This window comes from Sturnira hondurensis, unplaced genomic scaffold (genome assembly GCF_014824575.4).
Source record: "Sturnira hondurensis isolate 20B ecotype Veracruz unplaced genomic scaffold, ASM1482457v3 Scaffold0011253, whole genome shotgun sequence".
Taxonomy (NCBI): Eukaryota; Metazoa; Chordata; class Mammalia; order Chiroptera; family Phyllostomidae; genus Sturnira; species Sturnira hondurensis.
The window spans coordinates 206,654-227,838 of NW_028083884.1; the positions used below are offsets into that span (position 1 = coordinate 206,654).

Sequence of the window (21,185 nt, forward strand, 5' to 3'; positions counted from 1 at the left end):
AGCACAGGAAAGCGCTGTTGCTTTTTCAGAACGTTCTCTTTTCTTATGTGAGAACATTTAAAATACTTTTCAGGGAAAGAAAATTAAGCCGCACGAGTCGGTAGAAATTACCACGACAGATGCCCGCCACTAGGCACTGCATACACAGCAGACATGAACCTCCTGTCACGGACGCGGGTTTCCCAGAAATGGCCTGTGGCCCTGGACGGGACGTCCTGTGAGCACAAGGCAGCAGCGCCTGGGCACTGAGATGCTCAACTCACGCCGCGTCCAGTCTAACCCGCGACCAGGCCCTGCAAGCAGCTGGGTGACTCAAACTAGCTCTGCAGCAGTATATTGGGGGGGGGGGGGGGAGCACATGTTTTAATTAAGCAAAATAAAGGAGATTTGTTGTTTTCATGTGCAATTTCATGTCAAGCTATACCTTTCAAAGGTAACCAAATAGTCTGTCCTTCAGTACATAAATTCAAGTCAATTAACCAAACCCATGTGTACTAGTTCAATTTACCTGTTCACACAAGAGCACAACCAAAGCAAATGAGAAATAAGGTAGAATTGATTTTGAGCCGTTTATTCTCAAGTCATTACAGTGTTCAACCAGGTGGACATGTAAAGATGACGTAAAAGTAAACAATGGGAAGCACACGTGTATTTCCATTCCGAAGGAAAACATGTTACATGTACAGGGAAAAATGCAGCAAACATTAAGGTGTCCAAAGTAATTTCTGAAATTCAGATGTGACATATTTACAAGAAAAGTATAAGTTTTAAAATAATTAAATAATTTTCATAGACTTACAAAAGTATTGAGATAAATATCAGAAGAGCCCCCAAAATCACAAGAATATTTTCCCATGCTATTGATTGAATACAAGGGTAGTTCCATAAAAAGTCCCAAAACAGAGACAGTATTTTGCCACTATGAAATAGATCAAATCACCAATGCCGAAACCCGAGGACACCGACACGCAGTGTGGACGCTGTGCCCGAGAACAGCAGGAGGCTCCCGAACGCCGGGAGCTGTCCACACAAGGCTTCTCAGGTGTGTGCGTGGAAAAGGGACTTTTGAGAGCCATCGTAATGGATAAAAAGTGGTAATTACTTAAAATCTCTTCACCCTATCATTTTTAAATGTAGCTGCAAAAAAGGAAACTCTAAATACAACTTTTAGAAATACCAGCTTATGAATAAAAGAGCTGAGTGCGCGCCCTCCACGCCCTGGGGTTTGAACGGATGCTGGGAGAGCCCCGGTGCAGAGCAACCCCGGGCCCCACCGCTGCAGCGGGAGACCCGCCCCCCTCTCTCAGATGAGAACTCATCTTAGCAAATAAAAGGAGAAACATGACATGTGCAAATCCAAAACAACACAAAACAGGAAAATGGTACAATTTCATAAAAATAGCAGCATGTGGAATCCAAGACTACTTTCTTAAAGCAAATGTTTAAGATCGCGCCCCAACGACAGAAACTGCTCCAACTGGTCTATTATTCAACCTCTCAAACTAAGGGTGTTTAGGGAGGTGCTTGTATTTATGACCCCCTGTGATTAGACGGGCGCTCAAATTTGTGTTTTAAACCGTACATGTGCACAGGCAGTAAAATACCAGCGTCCTGGTATTTCCAACGCAAAGTGAGACTTCTCTAACCCACCAAACCCCCCACTGAAAATTAACTTTGCCCCAGTGCAGAAACCAACCATGCAGGGCATCTGAGCACGTGAACAGAATGACAGACACAGGCACTTGAATATAGGGTACGGTGTCAGTGACAAAAAGCAGAGGCCACATTCGCACGAGGAAGGGAAGTGTGCCTTCACATACAAACTTGAGGTCTCTCACCGATCCAAATGCAGAAATTAGAACTATGTACAAACTTTCACAAGGAAATCAGACCTCCCAGAAACTTCACACCTAGTAACTTTCACTGAACAAAGCGGTAACTACTGCAAGTCTTAAATATTTAAACTTTTTCAAACCAATGTCCAAGATACAGTTGTTTAAACCTTAATGTCCCCCTTTCCCCACCTCAGGACAACCCACAACCCTCACCGACAGTCCCATGATGTCCTCTACACAAAACTCATCACTCCCACAACCTGGGATCCAGGGCATCAGAATGGTCTGGGGGTCACAACAGTCCACATCGTAGCCTAAATGTCACAGCACCACGGACATCACGGGTTCAGGGGTCTGAGACCAGTGATATTTCATTCTGTAATATTAACCAGTAAGAATGTGTAAATATCCACCATCTAATAGGAGTCATTGTAGCGTTTAAAAAAATGACAATAAGCATTTTTAATGTTTTAAATTGATAGACATTTAAATTGTCAAACTGATTCGGGGAAAAAATCACACAAACATTTTTATCAGCCAAATGAGAACCCACAGCATTTCAGACAATGGAGACTAAGACACTTAGATTTCTTTCCTCTCTTTCTTTCTTTCCCAGAAGAGACCGACTGCTTTTAGTCTGGCCAGTCCCTAAACCCTTGGTTCATCAGCTTACACAGAGTGCACCTACGAGGCAGCGTGACGGATGCGTGGAAAGCCCACCGTGACCCTTCATCGTCTTTGGCTAGAGACCTCACGGAAGGAAACGGAGGGTGGACGAGGCAGCCGGGCTCCGCGTGCTTCCGCCTCACACGTCACTGACTGGCAGGCTTGCGTCATCCAAGTCCACTGGGTCACAATCTTTTTCCTGAGGGCCATTTTGACTTTGAGGTTTTAGCAGAGCTTGTTCAGTCACTTTGGAAGCTGGTTCTCTTGAAGAGACAATCTGGACCTTGAAGTTCCCTGGCTTGACCTTGGCAAGAGATTCATAAAATCCTCGCTTCTCCACGGCAAAGGTTGAGGCCAAAGAGTTGCTGCGAGAGGCTGTGGAATGTGAGGTGGCGGCTGCGGCCCCGGCGGGGCGGCAAGTGTGTTTGGACTCGGGACAGGCGGAATGCTCCTGCAAAGAGGGGTGGTGGTCAGACATGGCCGGTCACAGCGACAAGGTTAGTAACTCAGTGTGAGACTTTATTCTCTGAAAAACAGACAACACAAGGCACACACACACAGAGCAGAAGCACGAGCCATGCAGCAAACATGTGCAAGTCCTTCCCAAGGCAAAGCACTTTTAGGAGTGAGTTTAAAGCAATAATAGCCAACAACCATTTCCACTAAGAAATCAGTTCTGTCACCAAGGCCGAATTGGGGAACTCGGACATTCTGGAGAATCGGTCAGCCTAAAATGGAGTTCGGTGGTCCAACTGCAACTGAACTGTGCTTAAAAGGGTCCAACTAGCTATTGTTTTATTTAAAAGCTTATTTAAATCAACATTAGGAATCATCCCACAAATTCTAAATGGCAGACATTCCCTGACTTCTGCAACCGCTAGCAGTCCCTTCGCTTCTTGTATCATTGCATTTGTTTAGTTGTGAATGCCATACATTCTCATATGGCTTTGATTGTAAAGGGAACACAGGGCACACATTTAATCAGCTATCATAACTATAGTGAAATAGCCATCAGTTGTGAATAGTAATTTCAACATGCGTCTAACTCTATTTAGTTATCCTAAATCTGAGGATAACTTTAAATACGACCCTTCCAAAGGCATCCCTACATAGTTCCCAGTATATTGCATCCATTTACGAGACCAGTGGTTTTGAAAACAAAGGGCTACGAATTTCAACGTGACAAATTCAGACGGCTAAATTTCAACTGCCATTTAAAATGCCATGCAAACTGCAGCAGTTTACCCAATGCACTTACATGCATGAGTCTGCACAGATTAGAACAAGGACATGTCTCAAGCAGTGTAGTATTAAAAAATTTCAAAATACATAAAATACAGAAGTTGGAACTCCCATGGCAATTCAATAAAGTAACTTTTAGAGAATAGCTTAATATGACTTTTTCAGTTAGTAAAGTTCTATTTTTCATCATTTACTTATGTTTTCGAAATATATCTCCATCCTGATGACTACAGTGCAACAGTTGGCGTTAGTGTTGACATGGTTACAGTCACTGCAGAGGCAGTTTGATTAACTCAACTTTCTAGGATGAGTGGTAAGCAGTGAGTGAGTCCGGGCCCTCTAGTAAGAAGGCACGTTTGCGTAAGAGCCCACATACGTGCCGCATTCACCAGTTCTCGGTTATACCTCTGTATACAAGGGTTCGACAGCCTTCTGGCCTGCCGCATCTGGAACACAGTGCAAAGCTACGATTAGAGTTGACCTATCCTGGGGAGAGGGAGGAAAGAGAAAGGAGTGCTGACAGTCACAGCTAGAGAGTCCGACGGGCCCCCACCACAAGCACAAAACACAGACACCCTTCGCCAGCTTGTCCGCTTCCCAACAGACACTGTTTTTGCAGAGAGTCTCATACCTGACCGCTGAAAAGTCACAGAAAACACAGGCAGTTACTGAAGGAATACCTAGGAAATGAACTTTCTGATACTCCAAGAATGTAAGGGGAATGACTTAACTAGAAATGAGAAAGATGGACTTGTACCTGCTGACCTGTAGTTACTAATGGGAGGAACTATCAAAAGACAGCACTGGCACCGGGGAAGCCCCGGAAGGACAGGCTATCCAGCATTCCCAGGGGAGCTGGGTCATTAGGTCATCACGCTGCACACCAGACCCCGTCTGCAGGCCAAAGTGCTACACTTCAAGACACTGAAAGCATTTTTCAGTCCTTAGTAGAACTTGTATTTTCACATCAGAGACCATTGAGCAAAGTACTCTAAAGGCATATCTTACTCCTATAATGTACTCAAATACGGTCAACTAAAAATTAGAAGCATTTTTCTTACTATTTCTCAGACTGTTCAGCTGTTTCAATTTTATGCCATACTACCACAAATAATAATTAGATTGTAAACACAAGCAGCCTTTTAAACTAACCTACTAGGAAATGAGAATGAAATGCGAAATGGACAGCATTTACTGACTGAGAGCAGTCAACTGTACTTAAGGTTCCAGCTGCTCAGTGTCTTATGGCATTATTAAGCTAAAAAAGAAAAAAATAAAACAAAACAAACAAAAAAACCCCACCTCAACTGAAATTACAGGAAGCGGAGGAAATCGGGACGTTCACAAAAGTGCAACGCACCTGAAGGTTCCTTGCACAAACAGGCCACACACTGTACAAAGAACTGGTCAAGTTGTACCGAACCTGGGCCTCCTGACAAGTTAAGAATTCCTAACACAAAGCAAGGAAACGCTCATTCTTTAGTTGCCTTGCTTGTGCATTTAAGACAATACAATGCACAGAAAGTTATGTATACATAACACTACAAGGAAGCATTAAATTAGAAAGGCTTTTTTTTTTTTTGCAAGTCCAATTGGTATGAAAGTTACCATGCAATTAAATCTCAATACAGAGAGGAACCAGGAGGACTAGGGGGAGAGGAAGGAGAGTAACTGGACAGGACGGGGAAACCCTGGGGAGCACCACCCCAGAGAACAAGAGACGTACGGAAGACGCTGACCGGCCGGGTCCCCGCTGCGCGACAATGGCACCAGAGACGGCTTTAATCCAACTGTGCATCTCCTCGGGGCTATCGGCCTGAGAAAAGACAGGACCCACGGAGTCAACGCTTCTTCAAAGTCAGCTTTTTGTCTACAAACCCAACGGATGCTTTTTGATAATAAACGTTAACAAGTCATCCTAAGGCAATGGATTCAAAACAATTTTAGAAATCATTTTTCCACTAAGTATATTTGCTGCTATATTGTCTACATTTGTCACAAGAATATTTATGTAACTGTATAGTTAAAAAATGACTATGACATTATTTTATACACTATTTTTCTAGAAATAATTTCTTAATAATACCATAATTAGTACTAATTATTAGTAGCACTAATAACTTCTTCATAGTACCATAATCCTAAAGTAAGTATTGGTAGTCATAGTCCAAAGTATACTTCTTGATAGGACCTTGGCTTCCAATGTGAATTAAAATCTTACTATGACTTTAATCCAATTAAACTAGGCCCTAAGAGGGATGTGGAGATACTGCCCTTAACTTCTACATTCTAGAATCTAGAAGTTCAAAATGTTTAAAATACAATCCTTTTGAACCAATGATATTAACAAATACTTTTCAAAAGGAAAAATTCAAAATAGGCAAAGCTAAAGCATATACCTCCATTCACTGCAAGTAGGAGGGCACACCTAGGAATCAACTGGCAAAATACAGAGGTTTAAAAAGGTTCATGCTCTGATAGTTGCTCTTGACCTACAGACTCACCCAAAGGAGTTAAGAAATTCAGGCAAATTTATGCACAAAAACATTCACCACTGCATCACTTATCACAGCAAATGTATGAACACTATGTGAGTGAGTGATGGGCAACTAAGTAGTAAGTAGACAGTTTAACTGTGAAACACTCACAGTTTTATAGCACAACTCTAAAAGGTTTCCAGAGAATTTTTAATGATGCAGGGGGAAAAAAACATATTCAACAAGGTGGATATAACACTGTAATTAATACTGGCTTCACCTGCTATAGAAAGATACACCTTAAGAAAGGCAGCAAAAACATTAAGAATGGTTGCCTGAATGTGGTATACTGTGTTTTATAAACCACCCAAGTTATTCATATTTTTATTTTATTTTTAAATTCTTTCTTTCTTTATTTTTAGGCAGAGGGGAAGAGAGGGAGAAAGAGAAGGAGAGAAACATCAATGTGTGGTTGCCTCTGGCACGCCCCCCACTGGCGATCTGGCCAACAACCTAGGCCTGTGCCTTGACTGGGAATCAAACGGGTGACCCTTTGGTTGGCAGGCCAGCGAATCGATCCACTGAGCCACACCAGCCAGTGCCATACTTTTCTTTATTTTCTAAATTTTCTGCAGTAAGCATGTGTTAAGTCTTATAAAATAAAAACAAATGTTTTTTTTTAATTTCCAATCTAATTAATGTGGTGAGTAAAAAGTATGTACAGGATGTTTACCCACCACTAATGAAACTCTAAGACCTACTGTCTACTTTTATTATGGGTATCTAAGCCTCCCTTTTATAAAATTACCAAAAATGATGTAATCAAAATTCCGAAATATGCTGAAAAACGATCCAAGTTGAAAGTACATACCTAGCACCTAGGTTAAAGCAGCATTCCCTTCTCCCAAACGCCACTTCGTTCTGTCTGACTCACTGGTAGCAAAGGAAACTCTTACTTGCTGAACACAGGACCTTACTACTAATCTTACAAAACAGTTTTTGGTGAATTTGCCATATATTTTGCTTATTCTCATAAACTACAGACTACTTCACCTCTAAAATTATTCACTGCTTGTTAAGAGGACCTATAATCTTCAAAGAAGTGTCTTACCTGCACATAGAAAGTTCGAGACGATGTTACAATTTCAAAGAGGTTGTCCCTCATCATTATGTCACTGTTAACAAAAAAAGAATTTCCAAGTATACTTTAATAGCAGCTGTCTGATAGTTTCTGTCACTTCGTTACCCAATACCAAGTATGTATCAACAGAAAGTAAGTATTGGAGATACTTATATTTATTTATAAGTATCTATATTAAATAAAACTATATTAAATATACTAATACATTTCTCAAAAATACTGATTTGAGAAAACCAAATGATCAACTTTTCAAGTTATTTTTACATTAAACTTTACCTATTTTATATAATAACAGATATATTTCAGAAAAAGTTCATAAAATTACTTTAAAATCTAAAGTTTTAAACACGAAGAAATCAGTTTGCTCAAATGCTACAAAGTTACCATTTTCTTACAAAGCTCTATTCCGCACCAACCTCAAAATACTAAAACACAAATACATCAATCTGTTTAATTTGATAGCCTTTCCTTTCCGTTAATAGGTTTAAGGATTGTTTCCTAACTTTTAGTTTCCAAACAAAAAGTCTTAATACTTCAATCCGACTGTTTTTGAAAGTTTTAGCATATCCCAACTGTAAGAAGTTAAAAATAACACTAGGATGTTAAAACATCACCGGTAAACCGCATTGACCTTAAGCATCACTGTGCATTAGTAACACACAAATAACAACACACAAGTCAGAGCTAGTGCTTACCTCTGCTTACACTCCTGAACTTTATGAACCTCTTTAAGTGGTATCACACGAAGAGGTTCCTTTTCCTGGAGGAAAAAAAGCAAACAGATACATACAGTATAGTCCTCAGAGTTAGCTGCCTTACTTGGGAGAGCTTCGTGAAAATTACGCTTCTTTCTTAAAGCAAATCTAAGACATAAATCACCCTTCTTGAACCATCCAGTATCAGAATAGCCCAACACTACAACCTTATTTATATACACTGTGGTCTGAAACAAGGAAGCTGGCTTCACATGATTTCTGGTCTTACGACAAGGGAGCCTGTTAACAGCTACAAACCATCAGACCCCGACCAGCCCTATGCACCTAGCCACGTGGAGCGCTTCCTCTTTGGAATGTTGTTTTGATACAAAAGGCACCAGAGTAGTGAATACCCAACTAACTCTGAGCTAAGTGCATCATTTTAAGAATGACACTTTTATACGAATACATTATTTTAGCAAGCACAATTTATTGAACATTTACTAAGTGCCAGGACATCTGCCGGATTTTAAATGTTACTGCGCTTAACCTTCCCAAGCCCTACAATACACGCACTCAGTCACCTGAGGAAACTGAGGATGAGCCACGATACGTACCTAAGGTTACAAAACTAGACACAAGATATAAACATAAGGCATCACTCGTCCCTAACAGCATAGTATTTCTGCTATACGGTCCATAAAACACAACACCCTGTATCTCACGGAATGCCATACAGTGAGATCGATATGCCATTATTTCACGAGCACTAAGAAAAAGAGTAAACAGGTGAACACTTTTTTGAAACTTCTTTAAAGTTATACCACAGAGTTCATTTTAAAGTAAGTTCAAACTGCAAAAATGTCTGTGTTCCTTGCACCCTCTTTGCCAAAATGTCAATATTTTACATTCACTGAATTGTCGTGTTTGTGCACACATGTGAAGGGGTCGCACACATTTTCCTGAAATGTCCAAGGGCATGCTGGAGATATGATGCACCTTTACTACTAAAAGACTTCAGCAGGTATTTCCCGAAAAAAGGGCGTTCTCTTACACAAGCACAGTGCACCTGGGAGAACCAGAAACCCCACACCGATGCCACGCTGTTACCTAACACACATCACATTCAGATCCCATCCACTGCCCTACCGTGGCCTTTACAGCAAAAGAAATATGGACTATGCGTTTTCTGGTCTGGGCTTCAGACCAGTATCACACCTTCTATTTACTAGCCGCTGCCGTGTCTTCGTCTCCTTTCCTGTGGATAATACTGCTTCGGTCTTCTGTGACCTTTACAGTTTAAAAAGCCAGGCCACCATTTGGTTCTGATGTCACTGCTGCTTAGATTCAGGCTGCACGTTTGCACAGGAAACCACCGATGTGAGGCTGCATTCTTCTCAGTGCACCATTCTCGGGGTGAATGACAGCGTTCTGTCCCACCACAAGGNTTACTAGCCGCTGCCGTGTCTTCGTCTCCTTTCCTGTGGATAATACTGCTTCGGTCTTCTGTGACCTTTACAGTTTAAAAAGCCAGGCCACCATTTGGTTCTGATGTCACTGCTGCTTAGATTCAGGCTGCACGTTTGCACAGGAAACCACCGATGTGAGGCTGCATTCTTCTCGGTGCACCGTTCTCGGGGTGAATGACAGCGTTCTGTCCCACCACAAGGGTGTTAACCCTGATCTCTTGCTAAGGTCATGCTTGCCAGCAACTGTAAAATTACTCTTCCCCCTTGCCATTATTAAATACCTTGTGGGGAAGTACTTGGAGCCTCTGTAATACCCAGTTCCCCATTATCATTTTGCCCTCTAGATTAATTGAACACAAAGAATTCTTGCCTAAAACCACCATTACACAGTGGCTACCAAAGAGTGACTTTTCTAACACCATCAATTCGTCTACATATATTAGCTGGAATTTTACTCTAAGAAAATGCTTTTCCTTCTCCATTTATTAATGACTTGTTGAACTCTATGAGCTATAATCCATTATTACCGCTTATTTTCTTGCTCAAATTGAGTTTCAAGGGGGCTTCTGTGTTCTTACGACACGTCCCATCATTTCTCTGGGCCACTTCCTTACTGTCTGTCAGAACCAGGCGTTTGCAATGGGCTCAGCTCACGCTTTCCCCGCCCAGCTCTGAAACCAGCTGTTTCCCCAGGGGGCCTCTGTGGGAACGGGGAGGGTGTGCCCATCTGTTCACTCGGCAATGGTTTTCTCATGCCAGATGAGAAGTGATGTATCTGCTAAACTTTTTTTCAAAATGTGTGCTTCTCTAATTACAAGTGCATCTTTTTATATGTTTAAGGACCAATTTCTGTGTAAATAAATTGTCTATTCATCTCTGTTGCTCATTATCTGAGCAGATATTTTCCCCTATACTTTCTTTTTAAATTTTGAATAAACCACAAACTTAACCTAGACAAAGGTCAAAAACTCGGCACAAAGAACCGAGTTTCCCAAAGCACTTCAGAGTCGCTGGCCTGGCTCCTACTACCCTAGTATTTTAGTGTGTGTCTCCTACAAAGAAATTCCCTTACATTATCACAACGCAACCACCACAGTCAGTAAGAGTCACCAGTGTCTTTCATTAAAGCTAAAAATCCAGAATCACAGACTGCATTTCCTTGTCTCTGCCCTCTTTTCCTCGGCCACTCTGTCCCTGACTGCAGCAGCCCGGCTGCACTGAGGACCACAGGCAGGCATTCCCGCAGCAGCCCGCGTGCGGGCGGGCGTGTCCGACGCTCCCTCCAGATTAGATTCAGGGCACCACAGGAATGCCTCCGCATTCTTCTCAAGCCACCCTGTCAGGGGGGCGGTAAAGGAATTTCACTCATCTGGTCACTGATGAAGTTCACGTCACTCATCTGGTCATCTGATCAGGGGGGCATCTGCCGGGTTTCTTCCCTGCGAAGTCGCTCTCCCCTTTGTACTCAGGCACTTTGAGACTATGCCACCTTTCATCATCACACATATGCACCATCGCTCACTAATTTATGGCGCACGAGTACATGGACTCCTAATTTACTCAATGGGCAATAATCTATTACCATAATTACTAATTTTAATGCTGAAACTGCCCCAAATTTGGTGAGGGAGAAATTTTCCAGTTGGATTTTGGATCCTGTAACTTGTCCCTATCATTCTGCAAGCACTTCCTTGCTTTCTGATATAAGAAATTCCAGTATTATTTTATTCTTATTTCTCAGGCTCCAGGTCTGAAATCTTGCTGTTTCTCCAGGGACCCTAGGTTCCTTTCAGGGGAAAAAGGTAGTTTCTTCAGTGCACAGAGCTAGGGATTATATCATAAATACACAGATATGTGTAAACACATGCATACATTTATACCTATATTTATCTCTATGTACATCTGTATATGTTTAACGTTCCCATCAGCATTTCCAATTCTAACATAAAAATGTTCTCCTTTTTCATATTTATTACTCATTCCTTCAATAGTGAAAACACAAACTACTATTACCCTTAACAATTGCCTTATTTAGCAGTAAGCATATGCAACTACTCTATCATCTCTGCTACCACTCTCTCCAAAGTGGACGCCCCCTCTCTCTACTCCATGCTGAGCTAACCTGCAGAGACAGCTGCCTCGTTCTGCCCACACACACCTGGCTACTCCGGCCCCTTCTGCTCCCGCACCACTATCATGGATGCCTACACTGATTCTCCTCACCTAAAAAATTTAGGACATCTGGTTCATTGGTAGCGGTTTGAATCAAGTCATTAGCAACTGCAGCACGAATTTTACCACGAAACGTTTCATAAAAACATCCTGTGTCAAAATCTCGGACACAGGAGTCTCTGGAATTCCCAGATCATCTAGTTCTCGCACTGTCACCGATCTTTGTTGACTGCAGCCCGTACACGTTCACCATTCTCAGGGGTTCTGCTCGTTGCAGGCCTTCCAGACGTGGGTCACTGTCAGCAGATTCCTGACCATCTCTGAAGTGTTTGTGCCCCACTTTTATTTGCGCTGCACCCATTGCATTGTCCCCGAAATCCTTCTGAACCATCCGAATAGTTTTCCTGGAGGAATGTTCAAACTTAACGCAAAACCTGATGCAGATTCGTTGCCCTATTCACTCAGTCATTTTTTTAAAGGAATGTGGGATTTTTTATTTCATTTATTTTATTTTATTATTTTTAAAGATTTTATTTATTTATCTTTAGAGGGGAAGGGAAGAAGAGAGGGAGAGAAATATCATGTATGGTTGCCTCTCGTGCGTCCCCTGCTGGGAACTGGCCTGCAACCCAGGCATGTGCCCTGACTGGGAATCGAACCACAGTCGTCTCGTTTGCAGGCCTGCGCTCAATCCACTGAGCTACACCAGCCAGGGCGCTTCACTCAGTCATTTTGAATGTGACGGCCACACAGTACACATGCTCAATCAATGACATCTACCACCCCCACAGACTAGTATGGTGAAGGCATCATTGTTCACACATGCACACTCCAGTCTACTCTCCTTGGCTGCCAGGTTACACGGATGCCTTGCAAACCATTCTCATCATATTAACAATGGCTGGACTTTTTCCAGACAAACCCTGTACATTAGGGATAGTAATGTCTTATCGCTGACACATGCTACAAATACTTTCTCCAGTTTTCAGTTGTATACTTAAATCTTTCAAACTTACTAAAAACAAATTTAAATCCTTATCTTTTGGAGATACATATTAAAGTATTTACAGATGAGATGATAATGTCTACGATTTGTTCCAAGCATGAAGGGAGAAGTGGGTGGAGGTACAGAAGAAACAAACTAGCCATGTGCTGATGATCATGAAATCTGAGAAACAGAGCCAATCTACTTCATGTTTCAACTTTTCCATATAAAAGGTTTTATAAAAGGGCCCTTCCACACTTTAAAACATCAATTTTCATCATTCTTTAGCACATACAAAAATATATAAGCAAAACAAATTGGTCAAGGCTCTTTGAAACCTCACACCCAAACTCAGTTCTTCAGAATCATGTTTTGACTGGGAGCCCCAGGCACCACCGACTCTCACTCCATACCACTCTCTGGGCCAGAGAGAGCTGATGACGCCGAGTTTCTTAAGAACACTTCACTGGGCCCCCGGGCCTTCCTTCCAGCCCCGTCGCTGGAGGTTCAGGCGCTGGTACCTCCGGGTCTCTCCCAGGATGCGGTGCACATGCCAACCATGGCAACTGGTGCTGCTTCCTGACCGCCCCGTACCTGCAACTAACTCTAAGACCCCCTCAGACTTCAGAGAAGTTGAAATGTGCATCTTAGCAACTGATAAGGATCAATAATTATAAACATACACAGTATTTTCAGCTTTACCTGTTTTCTAATTAACATAGTCCTAAATACACTTATTTCCCTAAATGCTATGATAGTTCAGTATTCTTTGTCTCAGATTTTATAGCATATGTCCATATCCAGGTTTTCAAGATTTAGTATATATTTAATAGTTCTTGTCTCATTAAAATTACTGTGACGGGGTAAGTGTCAATTTCTTTGGCAAAACCGAGCTCGTGAAGGCAAGGATATCACTGAGTGTTTTTGATTCCCAGTTCCCTGAACAGCACACCAGGGCTGTAGAGAGCTCCACGAACGTGTGGTGCGTGGGTGACTCTTCCCAAGAGTATTGGCATTAATTAAAAGCAATGAATCACACAGTCCTGTGAAGCAAAGGGTCGCCAGTTCAATTCCCAGTCAGGGCACATGCCTGGGTTGCGGGCCAGGTCCCTAGCAGGGGACACAAGAGAGGCAACCACACATTGATGTTTCTCTCCCTCTCTCCTTTCCTTCTCCTCTCTCTAAAAATAAATAAAAAATATTTTAAAATTTTTTTAAATTAAATTTTAAAAAAGCAATGAATCAGCACTGGCTGGTGTGGCTCAGTGGACTGAGTGCCAGCCTGTGAACCCAAAGGGTTGCTGGTTTCATTCCCAGTCAGGACACATGCCTGGCTTGCAGGCCAGGTCCCCGGTTGGGGGCGTGAGAGACACAACCAGTTGATGTATCTCTCACACATCAATGTTTCTCTCCCTTTCTCCTTCCCCCTCCCTTTTCTCTAAAAAATAAATAAAACCTTAAAAAAAAAACAATGAATCAACCTGCTAAGCCAGCACATCTGTGGCCTTCTGAGACACCGAGGCTGGTGTTTTTTGCACCAAGTAACCGGCACTTCCAGTTGAGGCTCTTAGAATTTGGAGGGTGAGAAAGGCTCCCATGCTAAAATGGCTACTCTTGTTACGCCATGTCACTTTCCATCCATTCAAAAATACCCACTGATTACCTACCAAGTACTAGGAGCTGCACTCATAACAAGGTACAAAGAAAATTTGCCCTAAAGAAGCTCACATAGCAGTTACCTGGTAAAGACAAGTGTGCACACAGTTACAAAACAGAGTGAGCAGTAGTATGACAGACATGGTAATCAGGCACCACGATGGGTGGGGAGAAGCACTTAATGCAAGTCAGACGCTTCCAGAAGAACAGACACCTGCAATGAACCTTAAAATAGTCTCTTCTTATTCTCTAGTGTTCCGCTATCCAACACAGCAACTACCAGTGTAAGTTTAAATTTATAAGTATGAAAGAGAATCAGTTTTAATTTTGAAATTAAATAAAGTGAGGTTCCTCAGCCACACTGGCCAAATTTCCAGCGCTCAACCACCACACGCAGCCCGAACACCTGGCCAGTGCTCCCACAGGGCACTGCCCTCAGTGCGGAAAGTTCCACGGTGCTGCTCCTGGGCCTTCATTCAAATAAAACACACAGTTCCCCTCCAAAGGTCCCGTAAAACAGTAAGAGGTAGACCAGATGTGCAAAGTGTAGAACTGCATGCAGTTTATCCAACAATCTGTTGCAAAACTCAGGTCACAGGACAAGAAAGTTTTAAATAAGGATGTTACTCAAACCAATGAAAAACAATGTCAATCTATTTCTACCTCCAGAGAGAACAAAGCATCTTATACGAAGAAACTCAAAAGTGAATCTAACGGGAAAAGAAAGTGTGAGGAGAGGCCACAGAAGACAGGCAGAAACAAAAAGGTCTAACTGCTGGCTTTCAGGGACTTAACTCTGTCCACCGCCCACCAGCACCCCTTTAAGAGGATCTGCAGGTGGGCGGGGGGGGGGACTTAACTCTGTCCCCCCGCCCACCAGCACCCCTTTAAGGGGATCTGCAGGTGGGCGGGGGGACGGGGATTCAGATGTTGTTAACTCTTTCAAGATGGAATGTCTTGGAAAAGATGATCTTTTTTATTTACGGTAAATTTAACAAAAATGCCACTAACCAAAGCATCACAACAAAAAATGAATTGTATGTACCTCTCAAAACCAGATTTTAATTATTTTAAAAACAGAAAACCAGAGAAATAAATGACATACATATGTACATAAAAACCACCACAATGTATTACTTCTCAAACATATAAAAGCAACATTTACGACAGAGCAACATACCAGTTCAGATTTGAAGTAGCCTATTGTGTTTTCATCCAATTGAAAATATCTTCTCTTCCAGTTTTTCATCTACCAGAGATGAACACAGACATAAGACTTCTGTTTCTAAGAATGTCAAATGTTAATAACCATTTAATTATTCTGAAACGAACCCACAATTGGAAATGTCAAGCACTAAAAAACTCACACTACCCTCCCATAATGAGAAGATATATGAAACCTCATTTCTTTTGCTACTTAGGCCTCGAACTGCTAATTCACCCTTGGTGGCTGGCTTTCAGCTTTTATCATATGATTTTATATACAGTGTCATATTTTTAATGCTCTAAAAGTTCAAACAAAGCACTTCCCCATCCTCTCCACCCTCAAACCCCCATAAAATAAATGCTCTCAAGAGTTTAAGACCAAGAGTAGGAAATGTTATTAAACCACATTGAGTTTCTCCATCTATACTCATAAAACGCACAAGTCTTTCTATAAGTATTTGATACTTAGTGGTAAAACAATAAATATTTTAAAAAGTGAGCCTACTCTGTACAAATATTTTTGTCAGTGAAACACAGCTTTTGTGAAAGCACGTCAGTCTCTCCCAGGGCTGATACTTTGGACTTGAGGGTAAAACTCAAAGGAGCATCTCCTGGGCACGGCCAGGTGCTCAGTCGGTCAGAGCATCTTCCCAACACACCAAGGCTGCGGCTTCCGTCCCATCCCCGTCCCCACTCAGGGCACAGGCAAGAATCAACCAGTGAGTGCACAAATAAATGAAACAACAAATCAATGTCTCTCTCTCTCTCTAACATTTTTTTAAACGAAAGAAAGAAAGGAACATCTCCTTAAAAGCCCTAACACACAAGCTAGTCACAGCTGGAGGATTCAGACTTCTCTGTAGACACAGGAGAGTGAGAAATCTGCAGCCCCACCTTCATTTCCCTTAACCTAAAGAATGCTCCAAAAAAGAAGGTCAAACAATTAGGAGTGAAAGAACCTTCCCCTGGCTGACCTAATTAGAAGAGGTGCGAAAACAAAGAAACTGCCAGTGGCCCCGGCTGGTATAGGTCAGTAAATTAGGAATGGCCCCACGGACCAAAAGGTCACAGGTTTGATTCGGTTTGATTCCAGTCGGGACACATGCCTGGGTTGTGGGCCAGGTCCCCAGTTGGGGGCGTGCCAGAGGCAACCTGGTCAGTGTTTCTCTCCCTCTCTTTTTCCCTCCATTCCCCTCTAATAAATACAGATAAAATCTTTTTTAAAAATATAGAGAGAGAGAGAGGAAGGGAGGGTGGGAGGAAAGGAAAAAAAAACTGCCGGTAGGCTTGCAGTCTTTCTTCACTTACAGAATTCTCTTCGTTTATTTGAAAACTTTAAGGTTTATTTCCTTACAAAATTCTAAAGATTTACCTGACCCAGAGAGAATGACTCACATTTTAAGAAGGCACTCTGGCACCTCGGAAACACTGGGACATGCACTTGGCTCTTCCTGCAGCCCCACCCTGGACCCGGCTGTGTGGGAAGAATGTCTGGCTGACCAGCACCAGCGCTCGCCAAGGACCAGGCGCTGTGCTGAGTGCCCTTGTGTCTACCCCGCTCAGAAACCCTCCCGGACGGCACGTTTTATAGCACGGCTTTCCTGCTAAAGACACCGAGAGGCTGAGAGGTGGTGTAGCCCAAGGTCCCAGAGCAACTGTATTCGGCCCAACATCAAGGCCAATGTTGGGCTGATCTCCACACCCCTGCCACCCCCTCCCTTTCCTGCTCTTTCCATGAGCCACTCCCAAGGTGGGTGTGGAGATCAATAGAAAAATGTTTTGAAATAAATTAAACTGTTAGGAAAGCTCACTTAAAATTGAAGGTCAGTGGTAATAAGCACTCATTTACTCAGCCGCTCAGAGACCAAGAAAATAACAGTGCTGAGTTGTGAGCACAGAATAACCCTGGCTCCACCCCCTGACTCCTCAGCATGCTCATCTCCCACTTCGGTCTTTCACAAAACGAACAATTTGTATGCCGAGTTCGCTAATGCAACTCACTGAGTTGCACACATTCTGGTCAGCTACTCACCACGGCCCCTTGCTTTACACAGTAGCCAGCTTTGATAACTGCGCTGTCTGGAGGAGGCTTAGGGGTAAAGTAAGGAAGATGGCTTTGTGACCGCTTCAGATGACTTCTGTCAACACCGTCACCACAGTCATTCACTTCTTCTTTCTACAATGAAGCAAAAAAGAAAGCCCCTGTTTTACCGTGTGTTTGGCTTCAAAGCAAACTTGTAGAGCAGCCCAGGAAACATGGTCGGTAAGACCGCGACAGCTGTGCTCAGTGCCAGGTGGGCACTAGACCCGTCAGGGGAGCGCTGTCGAGGGCACGGCTGTCCAACCACCGTGCTAGGCACCCAAAACTAACAGAAGAAAGACAGCACTGAATGCAAACCGTACCTGGAAAAAGTTTTTAAATGTAAAGGAAAAAAGTCACACTTGTAGGTCATGTTGTTTCCTAGTAGAAATCTTAAACTTTACCTAAGTTAGGAGCACGGATTTGCAAGTAAAAAGTTTTCTAATTAATTTGAGATACTTGATACTAACTTTCCCATCACTGATTAAACCGCAGATTAGTATTTCTCTTGTTCTGCAGAAGCCCTGCCACTTGTGCTGTGTGTGTGTGTGGTGGGAAGGGGGTGGTGGTTTAACTTTGTATCTTGAAGTAATTATACAGATTCACAAAAAGTTATTTTTTAAGATGCAGAGTGCTAAGCACCCTTCAAACCGACGCCCCCAAACAGGGATACTCTGTAACCAGATTATCAAAACAGACACAGGAGCCCTGAATGAGGAGGCTCAGTCGCACCCTTCAGCAAAGAGAGGGGTCACCAGTTCCATTCAGGTCTGGCACATGCCTGGGGTGCAGGTCTAGCTCCCAGCTGAGGTGCGCATGCATGGGAGGCAACCAATATATGTTTCTCTCTCACACTGATGTTTCTCTCCCTCTCTTTCTCCCTTCCTTCCCCACTCTAAAAAAAAAAAAAAAAAAAAAAAGTGCCCTGGCCGGTGTAGCTCAGTGGATTGAGTGCGGCCTGCGAACCAAAAGGTCGCTGGTTGGATTCCCAGTCAGGGCACGTGCCTGGGTTGTGGGCCAGATCCCCATTAGAGGACAACTGATGTTTCCACACAAGAGGCAACCACCACATTGATATTTCTCTCCCTCTCTTTCTCCTTCCCTTCCCCTCTGCCTAAAAATAAATAAATAAATAAATTTTTAAAAGGTGAAGAATAATTTTTGATGACTTGAAAGATGTTTGAGATGTAAGTGAAAAAAGCTGCTTACAAAATACAACTGGCCTTTGAACAAGATGGGGGCTAGGGACACCCAAAAACTTCCTTGTCCCTCATATCTGCAGGGCACTGGTTCCACAATCCCCTGCATATGCCAACATCCAGATGCTCAGGCCCCTGTGTGAAATGGTGTAGTCAGCGTAGGCGGTCAGCCCTCTGCGTCGAAGGGCCCCCGACCAGGGATGGAAACCAGTACAGGTAGTTACCGAAAACAAATCTGTGTGTAGACGGACCCACACAGTTCAAACCTACGTTGTTTAAGGTTCAATTGTATCTCCATTTCTGAGGGCAAAAGTACACAGAAGAAAGGCTCAGGAAAAAAACCACAAAATACCAAGTGCCATTTACCTGTGATTTCTACATGTTTTACAACACACTTTTGAAATAAACAAATATTCAAGTTTTTTGTGTTAACTGACTACTGTACTGCATTAATCCAGGAGACGTCTTGTTTTAATTTTGATAGCAACACTGAAATCAATCTGCAGTAATGAAAGCATCAAGCCGGAGAGGGATCATTTGCTACCTGAGTCGGAGTAATGATGGGGACGCCACCAACAATATCCGTTCTGTACGACACCTGCTTCTTCCCACATTCTCCTTGGCGACTCAGGTTTTCAGAATGAGGCTGTAGGTCTGACTGCTTTGGTACCTGAAACAGTAGGTCAGATGAATGGTTTTGCAACCAATATTACATATGATACCCTCTTTTATCACAGAATTTCCAGTTTAAATAGTCTATTTACATAAGCCTGACATATATAAAAATTATTGATATTGTGTGTATGTAACCATTTAAGCTCTCACACTACATTTTCGGCTACAATAATGTTTATAATACAACCACAATTTACAGAACGCTTGCTTACTTGGGCAGGTACCATTCCACACCTTTCACATGTCATCCTCCTACCCAACCCTATGCATGGGGTAGACCCTCACTGCAGCGATAAAACAACACTCAGAGACATTAGGGAAGGCGTGATACTCGAGCTCAGTCTGCCTTGCACACTCAACTGCTCCACAACGCCTGTCCGTTAGAGCTCTTAGCGTTGTACCACAGCTCTGCGCTGGCGTCCTTCCCTCCCCTCCACCCTACTCACGACTCGGCCATGTCCCCGAGGACGGGACGGCAGCGTATTTGGCAGCACTAGCTTTAGGGCAGTGTCTGTTACTGAAAACATACTTAGTAGTCAATAAATGTTGGACGACTGACTCAACAGATAAACCCAAAAGGAGGAGGAAAATAATAAAATACTCGTAAATTAGAAGTCAAAACATTCAAGACAACTTAAAATTTATTAGGAATTTTAAAAAGAATTCCAACACCTATATCAGTAACAAGTCACTCACAAGAATAAACAGTGACCATTAATATATGAATTTCATATACAAATACCTCACTAAAGTGTAATCAAAGGCATTACAAGTGTTTAACATACATTTTATTTTTTAAAATGGTAAAAATGTTTCACTTTTATTTTATGTTAAATCATTTAACATACATTTTTCTTACATGGCCTAATCAGGGAATAAGGCCCACGGTTAACTACTATAAAGGGCACCCGAGGACCTTGCAGTCTATCAGAAAAATTATGACAAACACTACCAACCAGCACAGGAGTAAAGGTGTAAGCGTATGTAATTTAAAATTAAATAGCTTGTCTGCCACACAGTTAATTCTGCTAACAAGGTCCTGGCACAGCTACAGGGGACACCATTCACACCACATTCGAAGACCCAAACAAACCATTTATTGATTCCAATAAACCGCACCTCAGCAGTGCGGTTTCTCAAGTTTTACTGTGTGTCAAGTATCACCCAGGAACACTATGAAAAACTTCAGATTCTCAGCTCCATACCCAGAAATTCTGATTCAATGAATCTACGGTGCAGTCCACAAAACTGCACTTGAAGCAAAAACACCAGACATTTTTTAGGTGGGTGTTTCCACACTCTGAGAAACACTTCTCCAAACTCTATTCTTTTATCACGCCACTCCCACCGGGTCCGGGGAAACCAGGCACCCAATGGTGTTTGCAGACAAGGCCTTACAAAGATGCTTTCTGCAGAACACTGGGCTCACCTGGTTTGGGGGAGGTCTAGCGGATTCCAATCCACATACATGTAATGTATGGAAACAAGGAGCTTGTCTCTCCGGTGATTCTGAAACTCCCTCCAGTTTCTCCTCTGACCTCAAGCCCAGCCAGACCCCCTCCCATCCGCATTTACAGGACAATGCCAGTCACTGGCAGAGACAAAAGAGAGAAAGGAAAGGAAAGGAGGAGAAATGCACCGAAGGGGAATGCCTCCTGAGTCCTCAGAGTTCCTAAGAGGCTGCACA

At 42.7% G+C, this 21,185-nt stretch overlaps 1 protein-coding gene across 6 annotated transcripts in view; it reads right to left on the reverse strand.

The window, feature by feature from the left end:
* Positions 1 to 558: 558 nt before the first annotated feature.
* PLEKHA1 (pleckstrin homology domain containing A1) overlaps positions 559 to 21,185 on the reverse strand; it is a 49,398-nt gene continuing 28,771 nt past the window's right edge. For 4 of the 6 annotated variants that reach the window (XM_037059584.1, XM_037059583.1, XM_037059585.1 and 1 more), the window contains 7 exons: positions 19,368 to 19,493; positions 17,577 to 17,720; positions 15,519 to 15,587; positions 8,057 to 8,121; positions 7,332 to 7,395; positions 5,470 to 5,559; positions 559 to 2,952 (listed from right to left, as the gene is read on the reverse strand). In XM_037059584.1, the coding sequence (XP_036915479.1) occupies positions 2,641 to 2,952; positions 5,470 to 5,559; positions 7,332 to 7,395; positions 8,057 to 8,121; positions 15,519 to 15,587; positions 17,577 to 17,720; positions 19,368 to 19,493 (870 nt within the window). In that variant the 3' untranslated portion in view covers positions 559 to 2,640. Of the gene's footprint in view, positions 2,953 to 4,119; positions 4,190 to 5,469; positions 5,560 to 7,331; positions 7,396 to 8,056; positions 8,122 to 15,518; positions 15,588 to 17,576; positions 17,721 to 19,367; positions 19,494 to 21,185 lie in introns of all 6 variants that reach the window. The other 2 variants (XM_037059587.1, XM_037059588.1) reach the window with 2 other exon arrangements.